This window comes from Tachypleus tridentatus, chromosome 8 (genome assembly GCF_004210375.1).
Source record: "Tachypleus tridentatus isolate NWPU-2018 chromosome 8, ASM421037v1, whole genome shotgun sequence".
In the NCBI taxonomy this organism is placed as follows: Eukaryota; Metazoa; Arthropoda; class Merostomata; order Xiphosura; family Limulidae; genus Tachypleus; species Tachypleus tridentatus.
In genome coordinates, this window is record NC_134832.1 from 619771 (window position 1) to 639008 (window position 19238).

Genomic DNA, 19238 nt, shown 5'->3' on the forward strand with positions numbered 1-19238 from the left:
AGTAACAGAACAAAGTTGATATTTTCACAAACAAATTCATTTAAAAATCCAATTTTTGTAAACAAAAAATTTGTAATATTTACTGAAAGTCTACCACATTTTGTGAAGATACATGTACTGCATCAGAAGTTATAGTATAAATACTTAACATGTGTGAATTTGTGTGTATAATACTAAGGCATTGAGAAAGGGTTACTGATGATTCTTCACAGTTTATCTCATAAGAATAATTATCAATAATAAATGTTTCTACATATCAACTTTTCAAAAAATAGTTTATAAGAACAACATTATATCTACTGACTTGTAAAACTAAAATCTAGGATATGATTCTCTGCAAATGATACAGCAGATAGCCCAAAGTGGCTATGCTCTAAAACAAACAAATTGCACAAACAAAACATGCTGTAATAAAGCAAGTTCAAACATAATATGCCTTCACCTGTTTGAGTGTCCTTATGACAAGGATGAGGTTTGCATGATACACCTTTCGTCTGCATTAAGGGTTTACACAGAAGGGCCTTGTTCTTCAGTGGTCTGGGGGCAGCTGGCTTCACTATAACCTCCCGAATCACTTGAGGCTGTTGTGGTGTGCTGGGTGTGGTTGTTACTGTGACTGTTGCAGTTGACTTGATAGGTGGTGTTTTTACTGAATCCACTGTAGCAGCTGTATGAGTCTACATATTACAGCATAATTTTAAAACTTAAGTTCAAGAGCAAAGAAGAAAATCTTACCTTACTTGATCATTTAGTAAGATTGTTATTCTGTACAATTTATAGGAAAGAAATGCTAATTCAATCACGAGAAAAAAAAATCATGAAACAAGAGACAGCGTTCAAACACTGCTTTTCCTCAGTTCCTGATCATGGATGAAAAATAGCCTTGTACATTGAAATTGAAGTGAATAAATCTGAAAAATAACATCAGCTGGTCATCAGCTGGTTTTCATTGGAAAACAATAACACTTCTGAAAGTCAACAGTAAATATAGGCCTTCTCTCCTCATGTTTTTGCCACAAAGAAACTTACGAATTGATTCTACATACTTTTGAATTGAAAAAATAAATTTACAATTTCTTTTTTCTAACAAACTATGTCAAAAGGAGTTCCTCACACTGTCCATGAAAAAGAAATATTGATATTCAATACATGGTCCAAAACACTTTCTTTAACAAAACAGTTACTGTTTACAGTTTGAACATTGATATAATGATAGCAAAAATACCTAGAGTGTCAATTCACAAAATAAATAGAAAATTAAAAAAATAAATTGCAGGGAATATGAGGGAATAATACAAGATAACAAGAAATGCTCAAATAACGTAATTCACTGTTTCTCTAACTTTCCTATAAAATGGACCAGACTGCTGCCTCCCTATACTGTCAAGAACCTCCAAATGCAAGGATAACAAAACCCATTACAATGAATGTGTTACCCCTGTTATCCCTTTTAATTTAGAGTGTGTGTGTGTGTGGTAAAATGAATGTGATGGACCATGGTTGTTTAAAATTTGGTAGTTGAGAAAAACTACATAATATTTAAAAGAATCAAGTTCAATTTTCAATCAGTTATTTCTTATGTGAATCTAGAATAGAAATATAACAGTAAATAAGTCTATAGGATGGATAGCACTTTATCTTCTGGTATTTTAGTCACTATTTTCATCAAGTCTACTTATTTCTTTCATACATATTTATGTCAGTACACTTAAGAGTATTCTTAGTAATATGTGAAACTTAGCTGAGAAAGTCACATTTCAAGTAGAGTTATTACAAATATTTAAAATGATTCACATCATAAAAAGTACTTGTTCCAGAGAATTTAAATTGAACAATGTGCAGAAAATGAGTTGACATTCTGGTGGAAAGTGACAGAGCACAAGCAGTTTTTAACCTCTTTCCAGCCTGGTTTTATTTTTTAAAAGTTGTTCAAGCAAAATCATGCTTCGTCACTCTTACCCTATTGAAACAACAATCAAAATAATTTAAAGTTTTTATTTGATATTGTTCATATCTTGGTGAGAGAGCACTTAACGTTAAGATCAAGTAAATTTGTGGGAGTATGCCTAGAATGTCCAAATGAGACCATAAAAATCTAGCAACTTTGCAAAGTATCTAAAAACAGGCTACATTGTGAGAGGATCAGAAAACAATAAGTCAGCAAGTCAACAATATGCAACTAACTGTACAGGTTTTTGTTTCTTACAAAGAGGAATTATCACAAAAAACCTGAAAGGTTCATATATTATCATGTTACACACACAAATAAAATATCTGCATGTGAAATAAAAAAAACCTATTATATCTCAATTTCACAAAAAGCATGTAGTTAGCAACCACTTTTAATACATCCTGGTTGAAAATTGTAAAGATAGCAACATATTAAACAGGAGGGAATATTTTTGTTTATAATAACCATATACTTAAAATAAAAAAAACCTTCCCAATTTTTTGTTTAAACTAATTAACTACAAAAAAAAAAAAACAATGAACCAGGTCGTTTCTTACAAATTTATTTAGTTAACTTATGTTTAGGACACTATTCTTACTTTGTTGTTGATAGTAGTTAATGGTGGTGGCTGACTGGCTCGAACTGATGCACGAGTCTGTTGTGCTGACTTCATGTTTTTTTGTACTACTGCTTGCGTGGTTTGTGCTCGAACTGGAGCAAGAGACATTACTGATGAGATTACTGGAGTGGGACTCTGTGTTGTGGTGAGCTTGGCTACAAGAAGCATAGTAAGGTAAAAATACAGGTAATATATTTAACCTTAACAAAAAAATATATTTTACTCCTGCAAAAACAATAAGTATGGGTTTTATGTGTATTAGCAGGCAGATTGTGTCATCACTTTCAGATTTTTTACAATGAAAAAGATAATACTGTAGTAAATATTTTACCCTCAGAATTGACTAAACAGTTAAAACAACAGCTGCATCCAACATGACCTGAAAATGGTCAACACTGCTTGAAAAACAAATATTTTGGGCAGTTTGAAAAAAAATTAACTTTTGCTTGGTTAAAAAAGTAAAAATAATGTAAATAATGTTTACTGTGTTAACTACAAATTACTGAGTGCAATATAACAAAATATAAACAGCTCCAGTGCAGAGGCATAGAAGAATTATTTAACAATTTTCATTTTCTACACGTTCCGAGAGAATATACTTAAGCTTCATACTTACTGCACTGTAAAAAATAGTTATATCTGCAATAACTAGAGTTCCTTTTTAAGCCATGGCATAGAGACTCATAAAATAACTCAGATTTTTATCATTTTATTTCTCTTTTCAAACACAAACTTTTAGTTCACATATCTCTCACTTCAACTGATTTGAGATCTAATTAAAGTTTTGAACCCAGGAGGTCAAACCCTTTCAACTGACATATTTGAGCATGCCTAATGTCGTATAGGTTAATTTACTCTAATCCTGCATAAAATTTTAACTTGAGGGTAGGTTGGTAGAGATCCTGATAAGTAATAAAACCAAACTAGATATATTATATGAATGTTTCATACTAGACATTGTTGGTACACAAAAATATATAGCTAATAAAAAGGAAAAGGGTTTCATAGATTAATTTACCCTAATCTTACCTTAGTACTGCTGCTATAACTACAACCTTCAATATATCTCTGAGTATTATTTATAACAAAACCCTAAAACAGATAAACTAACCAGAGAAATATACATGTCACAAGTACAGCAAGTTTCTCCAGGGCTGTATGCATATGAAATTATGGTGAGTACAGATATACTTTCATACTGGTAAGGTCATTTATCTTTTGAATTTTGTGCAAAGCTATTCAAGAGTTATTTGCAATGCCATTCCTAATTCAGAAGTAACACAGTCAGACTCCTCTAATTAATTAATGGGGTTGACAATCATAACAACCCCATGGCTGAAGAGGTAAGCATGTTCAGCAGCAAGATTCAAGAATAAGGTGGAGAATTTAGTGAACTACTGAATATACTATTTACTCTTTTTTGTTTATGTTTTGAACATTCATTAAATCTACAATTTTTTTTATTATTATTTAAATGTTGCATGTCCATTCCAACTGCTATACAAAGTTATTTTGTGAAGCAGTTCCTGCTATAGAAAACTTCTGAAACAAATTAACCTCTAAATTGTATTGGAAATTGTTTTGTTAAGGGCTCAGGAAATAATTTCAAAATCTATGGAATATTTGGTCTTGTAGACCAGTCTTAACATATATGAACACTGTAACAAGCTTTAACAGGTGTAATCTTTACTTGGTTCACAAGTTTTCAATGATAATTATCAGCTATAAACTACAGTTAACATTTTGCCAGATAAAAATATGTTTGGAAACATCTATGTAATTTAAATATTTGTAAAGCTTTGATTTCCTCACAAAATTGTATCTATATGCTGTATTACTGTTTTCCCATGTCTTCACTTGGCTTGGATTATGAATTTAGTCACATTAAATTCTTTTCACAAGTATAAAAAGAATTCAAAAATAACAAAGTCTGCATTCATGTTCCTGAAACCTAGTGGTTATGTTTTTGTTATTGCCATAACCCAAATAATATCACAATATTGTGATTAAACTCAGTAAACAACTTTACTGGAACAGACCATACCTATTATGTATTTTCGTTATATTTACTTCAAGATTGTACCAGGATAATCTTTAAGTTATTTTAAAAGAGAACTCAGTATTCTGATGGTACTTGTATTCAGTGTTTGGTTATTAACATGTGCTGAAAACTAAAGGAATTGGCATGTGTATTGTTCTTACTATTTTAGTTATGTGGAAGTTTTCAATTTTACAATAACATTCAACTATGTGGGAAGTTTTAACTAAATAGGAATGACAGTTCTACAAAAAATGTCAATAACAACACAAAAAAAAATTCATATCGCTTTACACTCTTTATGGATCAACACTGATCAAAGTGAGAATTCAAGCTAACCTACCTGAAATGGTTGATGAATTCTGTCTAACACTTGGAGTTGATGTGGTTAAAGTAGGAACGCTGGTGAATTTATTCTGGAACTTTATTACACAAGGATACGAGCAAAAGTTCCTAATGGAAGCGTCACTCATGGTTAGGTGATACTGGGCAGGCAACATTTTATGGCAATGATCACAAGCCACACTCCGAGATGAGGTAGCATTTAAACTGACACGAAACAGGGAGAGGCAATTTAAAGAGCAGAACAGCTGAACGTGGTTGTTAGAGTCCACTCGTTCTATCATATCAAAGTTGTATTTTTTTACCTAAAAATTTAATTATCACATTTCTTAAATCTGTAACATTTAATTTAATACAATGTTTTATTTTTATCACCTTTGTATAATTTCTTCCTAAAATTTTAGACATAGTTTTCTCACATATAAATAAGGTGTTTAAGACTTGTATTAATAATCTATGAATAATTTAACAATCAAATCTCAATATTTTAAGCCTCTCATGAATAAAGTATCCAAAATTTCTTTTACTCCCAACATTATTCAGTGCAAAAAACATAAAATATATTTAATTATTTGTTTACTTATTAATGAAAACTTGTGTTTGAAATAAACATTGACATAAGCTTCCAGGTTAGATCCACTAAAAATGTTTTTGAATTCTACAGCTAAAGCCTGTATTTATGGTTTTTCTGGACACCTCAAACGATACCAATAAAAGGTTTTAAAAGTATTACAAAAAATAATTAAAAATAGTTCACTGTTTTCTTCACACCAGGAACTCCTAAGCAATACATCTTTATCATAAAACTTTAACTAGTTTTTTTTATTTGTCTTTAGAACTAATACTCAAAACTAAAATATGAAGAAAAAAAAATTCATAAGATGGTTCTTTTATCCTTCTAATCAATTCTGTAGATCAAAAACGTTGCAAGATGCTTTTTCAAATTTGAAAACACCAAATAATATTTATAAAACAAACAAACAAACAAGACAGCAACTGAAGCCAATGAAATTCTCCAAAATCTTATTTCTCTTTGGGACTTCACAAAACAAATATAAAAATAATATAACAAATCAATAAACACGAATTTGTTACTTTTCTTGCACAAAGGATGACATCCAACTTCTCACATGTTGCATCATAAAAATGTTTCATAAATGAAAAATCCATAGCAGATTAACTCAGTGTCACAGAAATATCACTCTTACCTATGTCATTGAGTTGTATATAACATGCATGCAAATCCCAAAGCTTTTGTTGACCCAAGTTTTTCATATTAATTTCATCACCCCTAACACAACTACACTACATCTGTTAATTATTAAGAATTAAATGGGAAAAGATTTCATATAAATAACAGAGTATTTTATTTGTTCATAATTAAGCACAAAGTTAAGCAATGAGGTATCTGTGTTCTGCCCACAGTTGGTACTAAAACCTAGTTTCTATCATTATAAGTCTGCAGACACGTTGTGACACTGGGGCAACATAAAGTTATAATGTGACTCACTGGTAATTTTTTAAATTTAAAGTCACTATAATGGAAAATATATATATCTACATTACAGTCAGTTTATTTTTTCATACTAATTCAGACTCCCTATAATAAAACATTTTTACAAAAAAGTAAAATTTTATCTACCACTAAAATGCAACTAAAACGTTTCCTCACAACACCCAGTTTTCCAGTACTTATATACATATATTATTTTATGGTTAATATCTCACTAAAGCAACAACTGATATCTAAGTCAATCTATTTAAAGTACAGTGTGCATTTGCTGTGCATTTTCAAAGTGCATTGACCTATCCAATGTTAAACTTTTTGTACTGCATTCTTGAACAATATTTTGTATTAAACATTAACTTATTGTTAGATCAGTTTGTTTTTACAAGTACAAAATAATATACTTACGTTTCCCTCATTTAATTTTATATTATATATAAATAAATAAAGGAGTGGACAAAAGAAAATGCACCCCCTTCCTGAAAATATTGTCAATTTGTTATATCTTTTATTAGATAACAGAAAAATAGTAAAACTGTTTTTAGAATGCACTCAACTAGATCTGTTCAAATATGATGTCAAATTCTAATTTTAAGACTGGCTTTTGTAATTACATGAACTTTCCCTGATTTTAGTTTTCTCATAAAAAGTTTTGTGTACAGGAAATTTGACAGTCTTTCAGTTAACATTACACGTCTTTCTCAAACAAATTATCTTTTTAGTGATGTATTTTTAATTAACTAAAAACATTTTTACATCAATATAGAGTATTTGTTTTGAATAATCTTTGTGCAAAGTGATTTTCTTGTCAAGATTAAAAATACTTTTCTTCATCTCAAAAATATCAAATTTCATTTGTGTACTCTCTAAAACCTAAATGCATTTCAAATGTTTTTTTTCAGTAAAACTTCATAGATTTTGTCTCTACCATATCATTATACAAAGTTAGTCATCTTGACTAACCCTGTAACCACCAAAAAAAATAAAATAAAATAAATCTAAATTACCATCTTTTTCTCTTTAAAATGATTTCAAATTTGACATGAAAATACATTTATCTTAAGTAGTTTTAAACTCATAACAGTATACATATATTTACAATTAATTGCATGCATGCCTTGTGAAATATTTTTATTACCTTTATTTTACCTAATCTAACCCTTACCTAAATAGATTCCTATTTTTGTATTTTAGCTATTTTTGTATTAATAAATACACAAACACAAAAAATAAGAAAAAAAATGACAATTTTAGTTTATAAAAAGTAATTTATGTTGAATTTCATATTTATTTGAGAAGTGGTGAATAAAATAGAGAACATGGAATGACTGCAAAAAAATCTGTCACCTCTCTCACACTTACAAGAATTCAGGATTTTTGTCATAGTCTTAAAAGTACAACCTTAAAATTCATACACTATTAAAATATGGATTGTTTACTACAATTTTGTTCTGTACTAATTGGTATAACATAAAAAAGTAGTTTAATAAAATGTTGTATGTAAGCCACTAAAACATGATGATATATGCACTAAATGATGCTTGGGCAGATTGGGTTAACGAAGGATAAATACTGACAGAAAACAAAACAAAACTACACAAATAATTAAAAAACCATTAGCAACCATTTTATATCATTTTGATGTCACAAATTTTTACATTTTGTAATTGGCATAGACCAAATACAACACTTCAAGCTTTTATTTTTGTTACTTAGATAATTCTCAAGATTGTGTAATCTTACGAAGATACACAGAATGATGTAAAGATAAGAATAACATTTTTCAGTGAACTGTTGAAGACTTGTCATTTTTTCCTTCCTCCAATAAATTCCTCCCATATAAAAAATTACTAAAGGAATTCCCTATGATAGCAGAATATAATTGTATTCACTAAAAAAAAAAACACATTTTTTATAACATTTTAAAAATTTTCTGAACATTCATTATTTCTTCACATTATTAACACAATAAAGTAGTGAAAGCATTTCAAATCAAAAACAGAGCAAATATTACCCTACCTTGCACCAGGTACAAGGAACAATTTTCCGATTGGATAACACAAACATATTCATGCATGATGATGAACAAAACCTCTTCCGTTGTCCTTCAAATTGTAATGATATCCTAGGGGCTACTTTGGAATCAAAAAATTTGTGACATGTGTCACAAATATTTGTATTGATCTTATTGGCATAACGAAATGCAGCGATACAAGGGTCACTACATAATGGGTGCAACTTCTCTTCATATTTAACCTACGAGAAAAGTAATATTCGAGTAATTCTCCACTGTCAATTTGTTATTTTCTTCAAATGAATACAGTATTCTGATTCTTGTAAATATTCACATTTATTTTTGACAGACATAATCATCAAGAATATTTTAAACTTCAAATTTCTTTAGATCACCACCCAAATAAATATGGGTTCATGGTTTAACAGTTACTGAGCTAAAAGAGATCTACTACTGGACTGTATATGAAAGTAGTTTAGATAAAAATTCAGCTAAAATATATGTTGTGAATATAAATACCAAGAAGCACAAATTGTAATTATGAAACACTCATGTCAAATTGTAACCTTGGCCTTTGACCCATGATTTTTAAAAGTCAATCAAGTCTAAAACTTTAAATTTGTGGGCTTTGATTAAACTTGTACAACATTACAATCTTGATAAATCCCTGTCCACAAAATTATAAGGAGTGTATAAACGGGCAGATGCAATTTAATATACCCATACCTGATTTGCAGTAGGGGAACATGAAAAAATAAGTTATAACTTTTTTACATTCTTACATATCTACTAATTTTAAAAGTAATGGATAACATTAATTCCACAGATGGTATGATCTCTTCACCAATTTTTTACAACCCTGTAAATAACTAACAATCAGCTTCCAACTTGATTTTGTTGTGTTTCATTCTGGATTACTAAACCATCTTAAATATGAACAAATGTGGTTTTACAAACTTACCTGAACTTTTGATGGGGCTACTTTGTTGCAAACTGAACATTTCTGAGACTGTTTTGGAGTTACAGGACAATTCATCATCTCGTATCTTTCCATACACATCTGGCTACAAAAGTCTTTAAACTGACCTTTCTCCCCAACAGGTGCAAGGAACCCTTCTTGTCCATTCGACAAGTCTTTCTGGCAGTACGTGCAAACCTAGTATTTAAATAATATCACATCTAATCAGGCTTTGGGAAGAAATCTGTAAGCACAAACTTTAAGACAGTAACTTTATTAATAAGCAAAACATTCTAAACAGTTTTCACCCAAGTGAACAGCTAGTAAACAAATTCTAACAATTCCACCTATGAAATCATTCATGTTTCTCAGTTTCAAACATTTACACTGGTGAATTAAGCACTACCACCATAACTTAGCCTACACAACATGATAATTAAGCACATATACAAAACAAAATCAACAGAGGTATACTGGATTCACGTTTTCAAGTCTTTTTGGTTTCATATAAATCTTCAAAAAAGTTTCTACTTTCATGACATCTGACATCTTTATGAAATGACACACTAAGAAACCATCTATCAGGCAAGTAATTTCACATGAAGGAAACAAAAGTCCAGTTCTAAAACTAATTTTATAACATCTGAATTACTCATCAGTGCAAAAAACAATTATTATCACAAACTGAAGAAATGCATATGATTTAACTACATACGAAAATAAATTACCAATATTAAGAAAATAAATACAGTAATTAGAAACACTGTCACTATGCACTCATTTAGTTCAATAACATTTTTTATATTTCATACGTACTCACAAATAAAATAGAAAACATGGTATGAAGTCGAGGTTTTTTTTGTTTTGTTTTTTTTGTTGAAATTATTACACAAAAACATCAATTAAAAAATATAAAATTTATTTATGCCACACTTACATTAAAAATTTAATAATCAAGTTACTATTTCTGAGAGCATCATCAACTAGGAATATTATCCCCATAATTTTCTAATAGTTATAAATAACATCTTGAATAATTTTACCAATTTATAAGATCCTTAAATTCATTCCAATACTACTCTTGAATGTATACTCTTCTTTAATTCAACATTAAAATAACAATAGTGTCAGACAACACAAATGTAATAGAAATAATAAAAGCTTAGTTTTGTAAAGCTAATATGAACAGACTTAACAAATTTCTCACTTTTAAGCCTTTCTTGAATTCCTCCAGACAACGACCAGAACAGAACTGACGAATGTCAGACCCAAATCGAACACAGTATTTACCAAGTGACGGTTGTTGTACAGGAAGGTGACAACAAGTACAATGACTTCCCAGAAGTTTCTGGTATTTTCCCAAACAATTCTCACTACAAAACTCCATTGCCTCCCACATAAGACACTTCTCGCCTCCTTGTATATCCTTCTGACACTGAGCACACACTTGTTTAGGCCCATGAATCTATGGGTTAACAACTAAAATATTAGGTCAAAAAATCCTTCAAACACAAAACATTTTCATAAAATACTTTTTCCATGACTTATGTTTAGTCACTAGTTTTTTTGTTTACTAGCAACTACTAGCAGCTGATGAAAACTGTTAAAATTAATGAATATGGGACATTTAAATTTATTTTACATTAATTGAGAAAGATATGAAGACAAAATTTACAAGCAATTCTAACTTTAAGAAACCAGAAAAACTAAATGTATTAGGCATGCAGACCTTCACACCTTAGGGATGAAAACCTACTTTCCAAAACTATTGTTTCATCAATTCTAATTTACTACAAAACAGATAACCTAAGCTGTAGGACAAAATAAAATGATAATTTTTCTTATTTCTTCACAAAGCTTTAATAAGGATGATTAGTTATTTTCACTGAATTTTTCTTATATGTCACATCTACAAGACAAAAATATTTTTCAATATAAATGAGGTATTTACTTACATGTCAATAAAACTGAATTAACCATCAAAATTATGAGGTCACATTACATGTACAAACATTTACAATTAACTTTTCATGCTATTGATCAAGCTCGTACACTGTTTAAAGTCACTTTTTCTATTTCATTTATAGCTTGGAAAATTCAGGGTTAGCAATTGGTCAACTGATTGCTCAAACAATGTATAATAATTGTTTTTGTTTTGTTTTTTTTGCAGTTGCTCAATAATCTAAAGCCAAAATATAAATACCTCCATATCAGCAAAGGTTTCTGTTTAAAGAGAAAAATATGGAAAAACTTCTACTTAGACTTCAAAATGAATGACTGTTCAATCCAAACAAATATTTCCTACCTTTTAACATATTTTGTACAAAATATGTATACAATAACCATAAAGTTTTAAGCCAAAACATTTTTTTTTTTTAAATGATCCTAGGGTACAAGATGCAATATGAGATTATAAAATGTATCCCAGGTTTTGGAGGTGACTTGCAAATATGACCCACATTGTGGTGGGGATACACCACCTATCAATCTTAACCTCCATTCACTAGTCTCACATAAGATTAGAAATTAGGAGAGTGAGATGTGGGTGCTCAAGCCCACAATGTCCCACATGTATATCACCCTTCACTGCCTGCACACAGTTGTTTATAAGGTGATTGCTCTCAAGTTAAAATAAATTTTAGTGAAATTAAATAATTACATTTAAATGAAGTTAAATAAGTAAACAAAATCTTGAGGAAAAACTGTTAAATCATAAGTTGGAATTTGCTGTTTTTAAAGCAGTTCTTCCTCATGAATTTGTTCACTTTTCACTTATTTAACTTCATTTAAATGTAATTATTTAATTTCACTAAAATGTATTCAATGTATGTGAATGGTTGCTGACTATATCACACCTTCCATAACATTGTTCATGCTTTATGAAATATAATAGCCTTAACTGGTGACAAATTGAAACTATAATTAGCCTAGCAAGTTAGTTATAGTAATTATATTGCTGCAAATATACTAAAAATTTATGGTTATAATATAATTAATTAGAAATTGGGATTTACTGTTTTTAATGCAGTCCTTCCTCATGATTTTGTTTACTTATTTAACTTCATTTAAATGTAATTATTCAATTTCACTAAAGCACACACACACACATTATAAACTCTACTTCATCAGTTTAATTGGTCATTACTCCTAAATTTACTAAAGCTTTTATAAGTGAGTGATGTTATACTATACAAGATACTTTAATTTATGCAGCTAACAGCTATGAATCTTTACAATGTGCAACACAAGTTCATAATAATGTTATATTATTGAGAAAACATAGTTGCAGCAACTGTTCCAGATACTGTATATATCATTGTGACTATGGATCTTTATACATAAATGTATTAAAATAAAAACTATACCTATAAAATATTGATACTATCCACCAACATGTATATGTTTCTTCTGTCCAGTTTGAGAGAAACAATAATTATATTTTGGTAACAAAAGAAACACAAAGCTGATATAATGGGAGATCATTTTCATCACAAGTTTACTGGCAATTATACAAAAATGTGTATATAAAATGTGAAGTTGCTTTCATCAAATTCTATATTTTGTTTCCATTAATTCCACCACTTTATGGAAGCCTACCTTATCTCTTTGGTGTCCTTACTAACAAAAACACCACCCTACTAGTTGTAGTTTTCATACCTTATTGGAAAAAAAAAAAAAACTTATAAAAGTGAATACCTTCTAAAAAGTATTTTCTGATAAGTACTACACAGGAAATGTGTTAGAATTGTGTTCTCTAATCATATGCATCTTACTAATCAAAATAATTTAATGTACATAACTCAAATTTTTAATAAATTTACTGTTATAAACTGTATTTTTTTTATACATTGAAGTGTTTGTACCATTTATTGAAAAATGTTTTAACAAACACCATTTCTTTTCACTACATTTAAAAATTACACCAATAAAAAAAAGTAAAATCTTCAGTTACTTTTGTAACAAAAGTTGTGTTCTTGTTGTGAGGAGAGTACCTTTATTTAAAATCGTATTCTGTTATAAAGATATAGTTGTTGTATGTACCAGTTATTTTTATAATTGTATGAATCATGAATACCCAAAATATGGAAATTTTTTATGTGGTGCTATTCAGTAAATAACATAGGGATTTTGGTTACACACGTAGAAACTAACATATGTATTATGTCTGTTATAATAAAATTACCAGCTGGTAATTAATTGAAGTTTTATTGAATTTGTATTGCAGTTGCCTCAAGTAGTCCTGAACAGGATGTAAGATATTTATACAAAAAAAAATAGTAAGCACCTTGTAAACATCACAAATCACCACCAAAATATTAAATGTTGGATGATGAAAAGTAATTAAAGCCTGAAAATACACAAGTCACCAGCACTGAATTTTCTATATTCCAGTTTATTTCACATGAAATGTTAATTATGTAAAAAGCTTGTCTGGAACACTGTGTTAATACTATTTATTCATGATACACATGTTGTGGTATGCAGCATTAAAATGCTTGTTTGCTGGAAGTCCAGAGATGAATTATAAATTGTTACTTTCATGTAATTTTATCTGTTAAGTAATAAACTAAAAATAATTACTATTTTATTACATATACTTCAAATTATTTGATTTAAAAAAATTATGTTTTTACCTGAAATTATTATTTCATAACCATTTTCCGATATTTGTATTATATCAAATATAAACACACAAATTATGGCCTCTTTAAATTCAATTGGAATTATTAAAGCATATTTTAAATTCTATCTGACAAAGACTATTATCATAAAGCTACATCAAATTATATTAGGGACTTTTGTGGAATTCATTATTCCCTTCTGCAACACAAAACCTGTGTTGGTATATATTACTATGGTGACAAGCCAGTATATCGAATAAAATAACTGCAATTTAGTAATATTCAGTATGTACACGCAATTCATGTAAAGCACAAATATTTGCCTTATTTGAATCTGACAACACCCAACTGGTCAGTTGACCAATTTCTTTTATACAGGTAAAACTGTTCAAACTGGACTTCACTGCTTGGCTAAAAAAAATTTCAATAACTTAAAATGTTATTACATGCATGAGACACACAATTAACAAATGTTTCCTCTTTCACAAATTTTATGTCTGATACTGTACAAAAGAGGCACACATGAAGAAAATTGTAAGCATGCATGCATAAGTAGGTACAGTGTGTTAACACAATATACATGTGAATAATGTTTAGGTTACTGTAAGCAGCTTCATTCCTGAAAAACAGTACAGTTTCATTTGCTGCTACTTGAAATATAACTGGTGACCTATCATTATGTTATTTATTAGAGCAAGGTTAATTTCATAAACTGCACACATACTTTTCATACCACTTGTCATTGAGGTTTATCTTTTACTGTTTATTTAATATGTACTTTTTAAAATGTTAATTTAATTTCAACAATCATTTAATTGGATATTTATCCTTCCATTTCAAGTCACTGTTTGGTTTTGAATTTTTAATCAATAAAGTATAAAACAGAAGAATTGTGTTGAATCTACAAACACTATTAGTTATACTCAGCATTCTTAATATAGCACTTGTGACCATTTGTTCTGCTTTGCTTTACTTGATCCAAAACAAGAGGTTTGTTTTTGACTACTAATTGGTTAGGAATAAATTTCTACATTATTATACTTAACTAAAATATACCAAATTTAAAAAATCAACCAAAAACAAGTACATATTGTTTGGTAAACTAATCATATCTCTTTCCACTTATTGTCTTATTTTAAACAAAAGTATTCACCTGTTGATATCTTTTCATACACTCCTCAGAGCACAATGGTTTATTCTCTCCTGTAGGAGGCAAGTAACCTTGTCCATTCTTTATTTCCTTTTTACAGAGTGAACAGTTCTCCATAGCAGAGCGGGACCCCCCAACACCAGGAGGTGGTGGTGCTAGCTTCTGTTTGTTTCGGAAGATTTGGAAGCAGTTGTCGGAACACAAGAATCGAGTCTTTCCTTGAAACAAGACCTGATACTTGAGGCCTTTTGTCTGTGTGAAAACAATTCCATACATTATTAAATAATGTTTGTTTGTCATTAAAGCTCAAAGCTGTGCCAACTACAGGTATTGAATCCTGGTTTTTGGCATTATAAACCCATGAAAATACATCTATGCCACTAGAAGGGTCTGAAAAATGCATACAGTATAAATAGATGAAGTGGATTAGTACTAATCATTTTTAGGTTACCAACAATGATCAAACTGTACAGGAACACCAATGGTTGACACATACAAGATGAATAACGAACAGACTGTAGCTGACTGATAGTCATGAGGTATATATTAAACAACATTGTTGAAAATTAAGTTACAAGTTTGTATACAAGTGGTAAAATATTGAAATATTTACAATAAAAAATTATCAACTTGTAAAAAATCAATTATCCTGATTAGTTTGTAAGTGAACAATAATGATTAAACTGTAAATTATCAACTTATAAACAATGGATAATGACCAGTTTATAGACTGATTATGTGCAAACTATTTGATTCAAATAAGAAACAAAATCATTTATACACATTATTGAACAATACTATGGATAGAATGGAGTGGGGAAGAAAGATCCAATGTAGTCCTTAAAAATATTGTGCAGTACCCTAGGAACTGTATGCAAGATTCTTAAGAGGAAATGAAATAAATACCATTAGTAACACAAGTGGTCAAGGTTGGAAGTTTTAATTTTTCAAACAACAAAATGTTAAGTATCTTAGGATATGCCCTTTATGATAAAGATGTCAAGTACAGGTTTTGTCCATAACCTTGCTGTAAAATACAGGTGTGAATATTACTTTGAGAACATTAGTAAAAACTGGTCATAATATACACATGACTTCTCAAAAACCACTACCAAAAAGAGGTAAATATAAACAAACCAATACGTCAAAATAGACATCAGACCACAAACAGTGGAATGATCATGTAACGAAAATAAGAAATTTGAGTTAGAAGGAAGGAAGCTAATTAACAGAATGTACAATCAATTTCTGATAAGTACGTTGTTTTTCTTCAGCAATGAGGTGTAAACCAATAATTCTCAAATTCACTATCCTCTAAGCCATGCCCAATCTGTGATACTGTTCATTACTATTAATAAATTCACTATTTAGTTATTGTTTCTGGCAACCTTATTCATATTATTTGTGCATTTCCATTCCTAAAAATACCGAACTCTGAAACTTATCAAATCTAATTGTAATTCAGAAGATAAAACAGACACCTCTCTCTATAATGATGCTGATTTGAGTGGTACAATGACAGTGATTCTCAGGTCAGAAATGGTAAGAACCTATCAATAACAATGACAAATTATCCATACACACTATTCTGCTTTCACACCAAGTCAAACCTAAATCTAATGCATAAATGATGCAGTTTGCCACTGAAAGTTTTATAAAGACAAAATGCAAAAATTTATTTATGCTTCAATATTCATGTTGATATACTGCTATATATAATATGACTGATACTGAATTTAGCGCATAAATAAAGAACAGTAATATTAAATCTAAAAACAAAATAGCTGAAATAACTTACCACACCACACTCAGCACACGACCGTGGAGAAGTCTCCCTAGAGCCAGAATCCTTTTTAGAGACTTCTGCAGCTGGTGTAGCTGAAGATACAGCGGGTGTGATGGTGGCAGTCCCACTGGACTCTGTCATGAAAATATGCACCAGTTTAGACCCAAGAAAATAAAAACTAGCAACTGAAAGGACACAAACTGTTCTTAATATTGTTACATCCAAAACAATAGACAAATTATTAAGCACAAATAGATAATTGACACAATTTTTAACTAATTCTTTCAGTAATATCTCCCTAGTTAAAAAAGAATTAGAAGGTGTTTTGACTAAAACCACTCAAAGTATTATTTTAGAAAGGAAAATGTTTTTTAAACTTTACTTTATTAGTTACTTGCAAAATACACTGGATGTATTAATTAAATGTTTTTTGAAAATGAAAAAGCAAAGAACAATGTAAAGAGTAAAAGACAATCTTAAGCAACATAGAAATTATTTTTTGTTGGTCCACCTCCAAGGAAAAACATATTTGTAAAAAGACCTTAAAAAAGATTAAATACTGAGCAAAAACAAGAGATATTTTACATTATCACTGACAAGGACATGATCGGAGATTCATATAATTAGTTTCAAAAAAGGCAAGAAAAACAAACTGTCATGGAGTTAGATCTTAATATTCACTTATAACCACAACAGCACAAGACTTTGTATGATCAACATTTCAAAGGAAAATCTGTCATTTGGGTTAACATTTTCCTCAACTGAAAATGTATTTCCAATGTTACTTACCTTCCCTAATGCTACAGCTATTTCCTTACATTTAGGATTTCTATTTCTTTGCCCATTTAAGCACTGTTCATGCTTGCCTCAGTCTTTATACCCCATTCAAATGCCCTTGGCAACATCCATTTTGCCAAATTCTCCATCAACTTCAATGTGCTCTCTATTTACGTACTTTATAAAAGCACATCATTCAGATAATGTAATCTCTCTTCCGAAACATAAACTGGCTTTTAGTGGGGAAGCAGGATGGATGAGTATTGTAAGAAAAACATTTTCAGTTTAGAAAAATGTTAACCTCCAAAACATACTTACCATCTGATGACACTATAGCACAATTCAGAAAGAAAGTGTCTGTATAAAATTGACTAAACCAAAATAACAGTACACAAGGAAACTGCACTACATCCATAACAGACAAGCTCCTCACAGAGAATCTACTTCCTATATCAAAAGTGGAAGAGAATAAGAATTGTTATCAGTAAAGGAGCCCCAACCAGCCAGCAAAGGTTCTATAACTCAATGTTGGAATTAAGAGGTCTTGGTTCCAATATCCCATATTAGTGGCTAGGGTAACTGGACCACAATATTATATTTACTTCTTACTGACTCCCAACCTGTTACCATAGTATATGCATTCCAAACCACCAATATCACATTTATAAAGTAAGCAACACTGAAATGGACAAACTTTCTCCTCTCTATGAAAATGTCCAAAAGGCAGCATACCGGGCTCACAATGATAAGATCATGTATGTCTTACCAAACTAAAGGAACAGAACTCATCCAGTCTGAAATTATGAACATTCTTCCTCACTCTTCAACTGAGTGGGCAAGGAGCATTCCACTTGACCCCCAATTTATGGAAAGGACTTGGAACCTGTGCTCAATGAAGAACCAGTAGAATGGGACCACTTTACATTTGAAATTATGAGACAGTGGACCAATCTCCTTCTATCAATAATAGACTAAACCAATATTGGTCATGCACACCCCAACCAAATGATGTAGTGTCAAGTCTGAACTAGCATTATAAGTAAGCTTCTGTGGAGGCTGGTGCTGCCCCTACCAACATTTTGGAAAAATATCCAGATACCTAGGTAGGAGGGATTCCAGCTTCACCCTCTCCTCCAAGAGTGGAGGAACACTCCTTAACACTCTTGAGGAAAAGCCTCTGTCCACCATTCCAGAGATCAGAAACTGGGCATTGTAAGAACACCCTAACTCCACTAGTAGAATTAGGTTGGGGGAGAGGGGTGTTATGCAAAGGGAAGTTCTGAGGAACAATGCTCTGGAAACAGTACAATAGGTGAACCAAGTTCCCTCAACTTTCAAAAGCAAACTGATCCCGATTTATTCAATCTTATGATCAGCAGGGACAGGCAGGATCTCCTTTAGCTTCACTAATGACAGTCCATGAAAATATGAAAGTACCATCTCATAGACACCAGGATGGTCTTATGGAACACCC

The 19238-nt window shown here is 30.4% G+C and overlaps 1 protein-coding gene across 5 annotated transcripts in view; it reads right to left on the reverse strand.

Annotated features, from left to right (window-relative positions):
* The window catches only part of woc (zinc finger protein without children), a 77162-nt gene that overhangs the window by 26650 nt on the left and 31274 nt on the right, over positions 1 to 19238 (reverse strand). For all 5 annotated transcript variants that reach the window (XM_076517281.1, XM_076517279.1, XM_076517283.1 and 2 more), the window contains exons 6-13: positions 17000 to 17121; positions 15205 to 15453; positions 10637 to 10894; positions 9433 to 9627; positions 8477 to 8713; positions 4952 to 5255; positions 2550 to 2725; positions 443 to 677 (exon numbers count right to left, since the gene is read on the reverse strand). In XM_076517281.1, the coding sequence (XP_076373396.1) occupies positions 443 to 677; positions 2550 to 2725; positions 4952 to 5255; positions 8477 to 8713; positions 9433 to 9627; positions 10637 to 10894; positions 15205 to 15453; positions 17000 to 17121 (1776 nt within the window). The remainder of the gene's footprint in view (positions 1 to 442; positions 678 to 2549; positions 2726 to 4951; positions 5256 to 8476; positions 8714 to 9432; positions 9628 to 10636; positions 10895 to 15204; positions 15454 to 16999; positions 17122 to 19238) is intronic.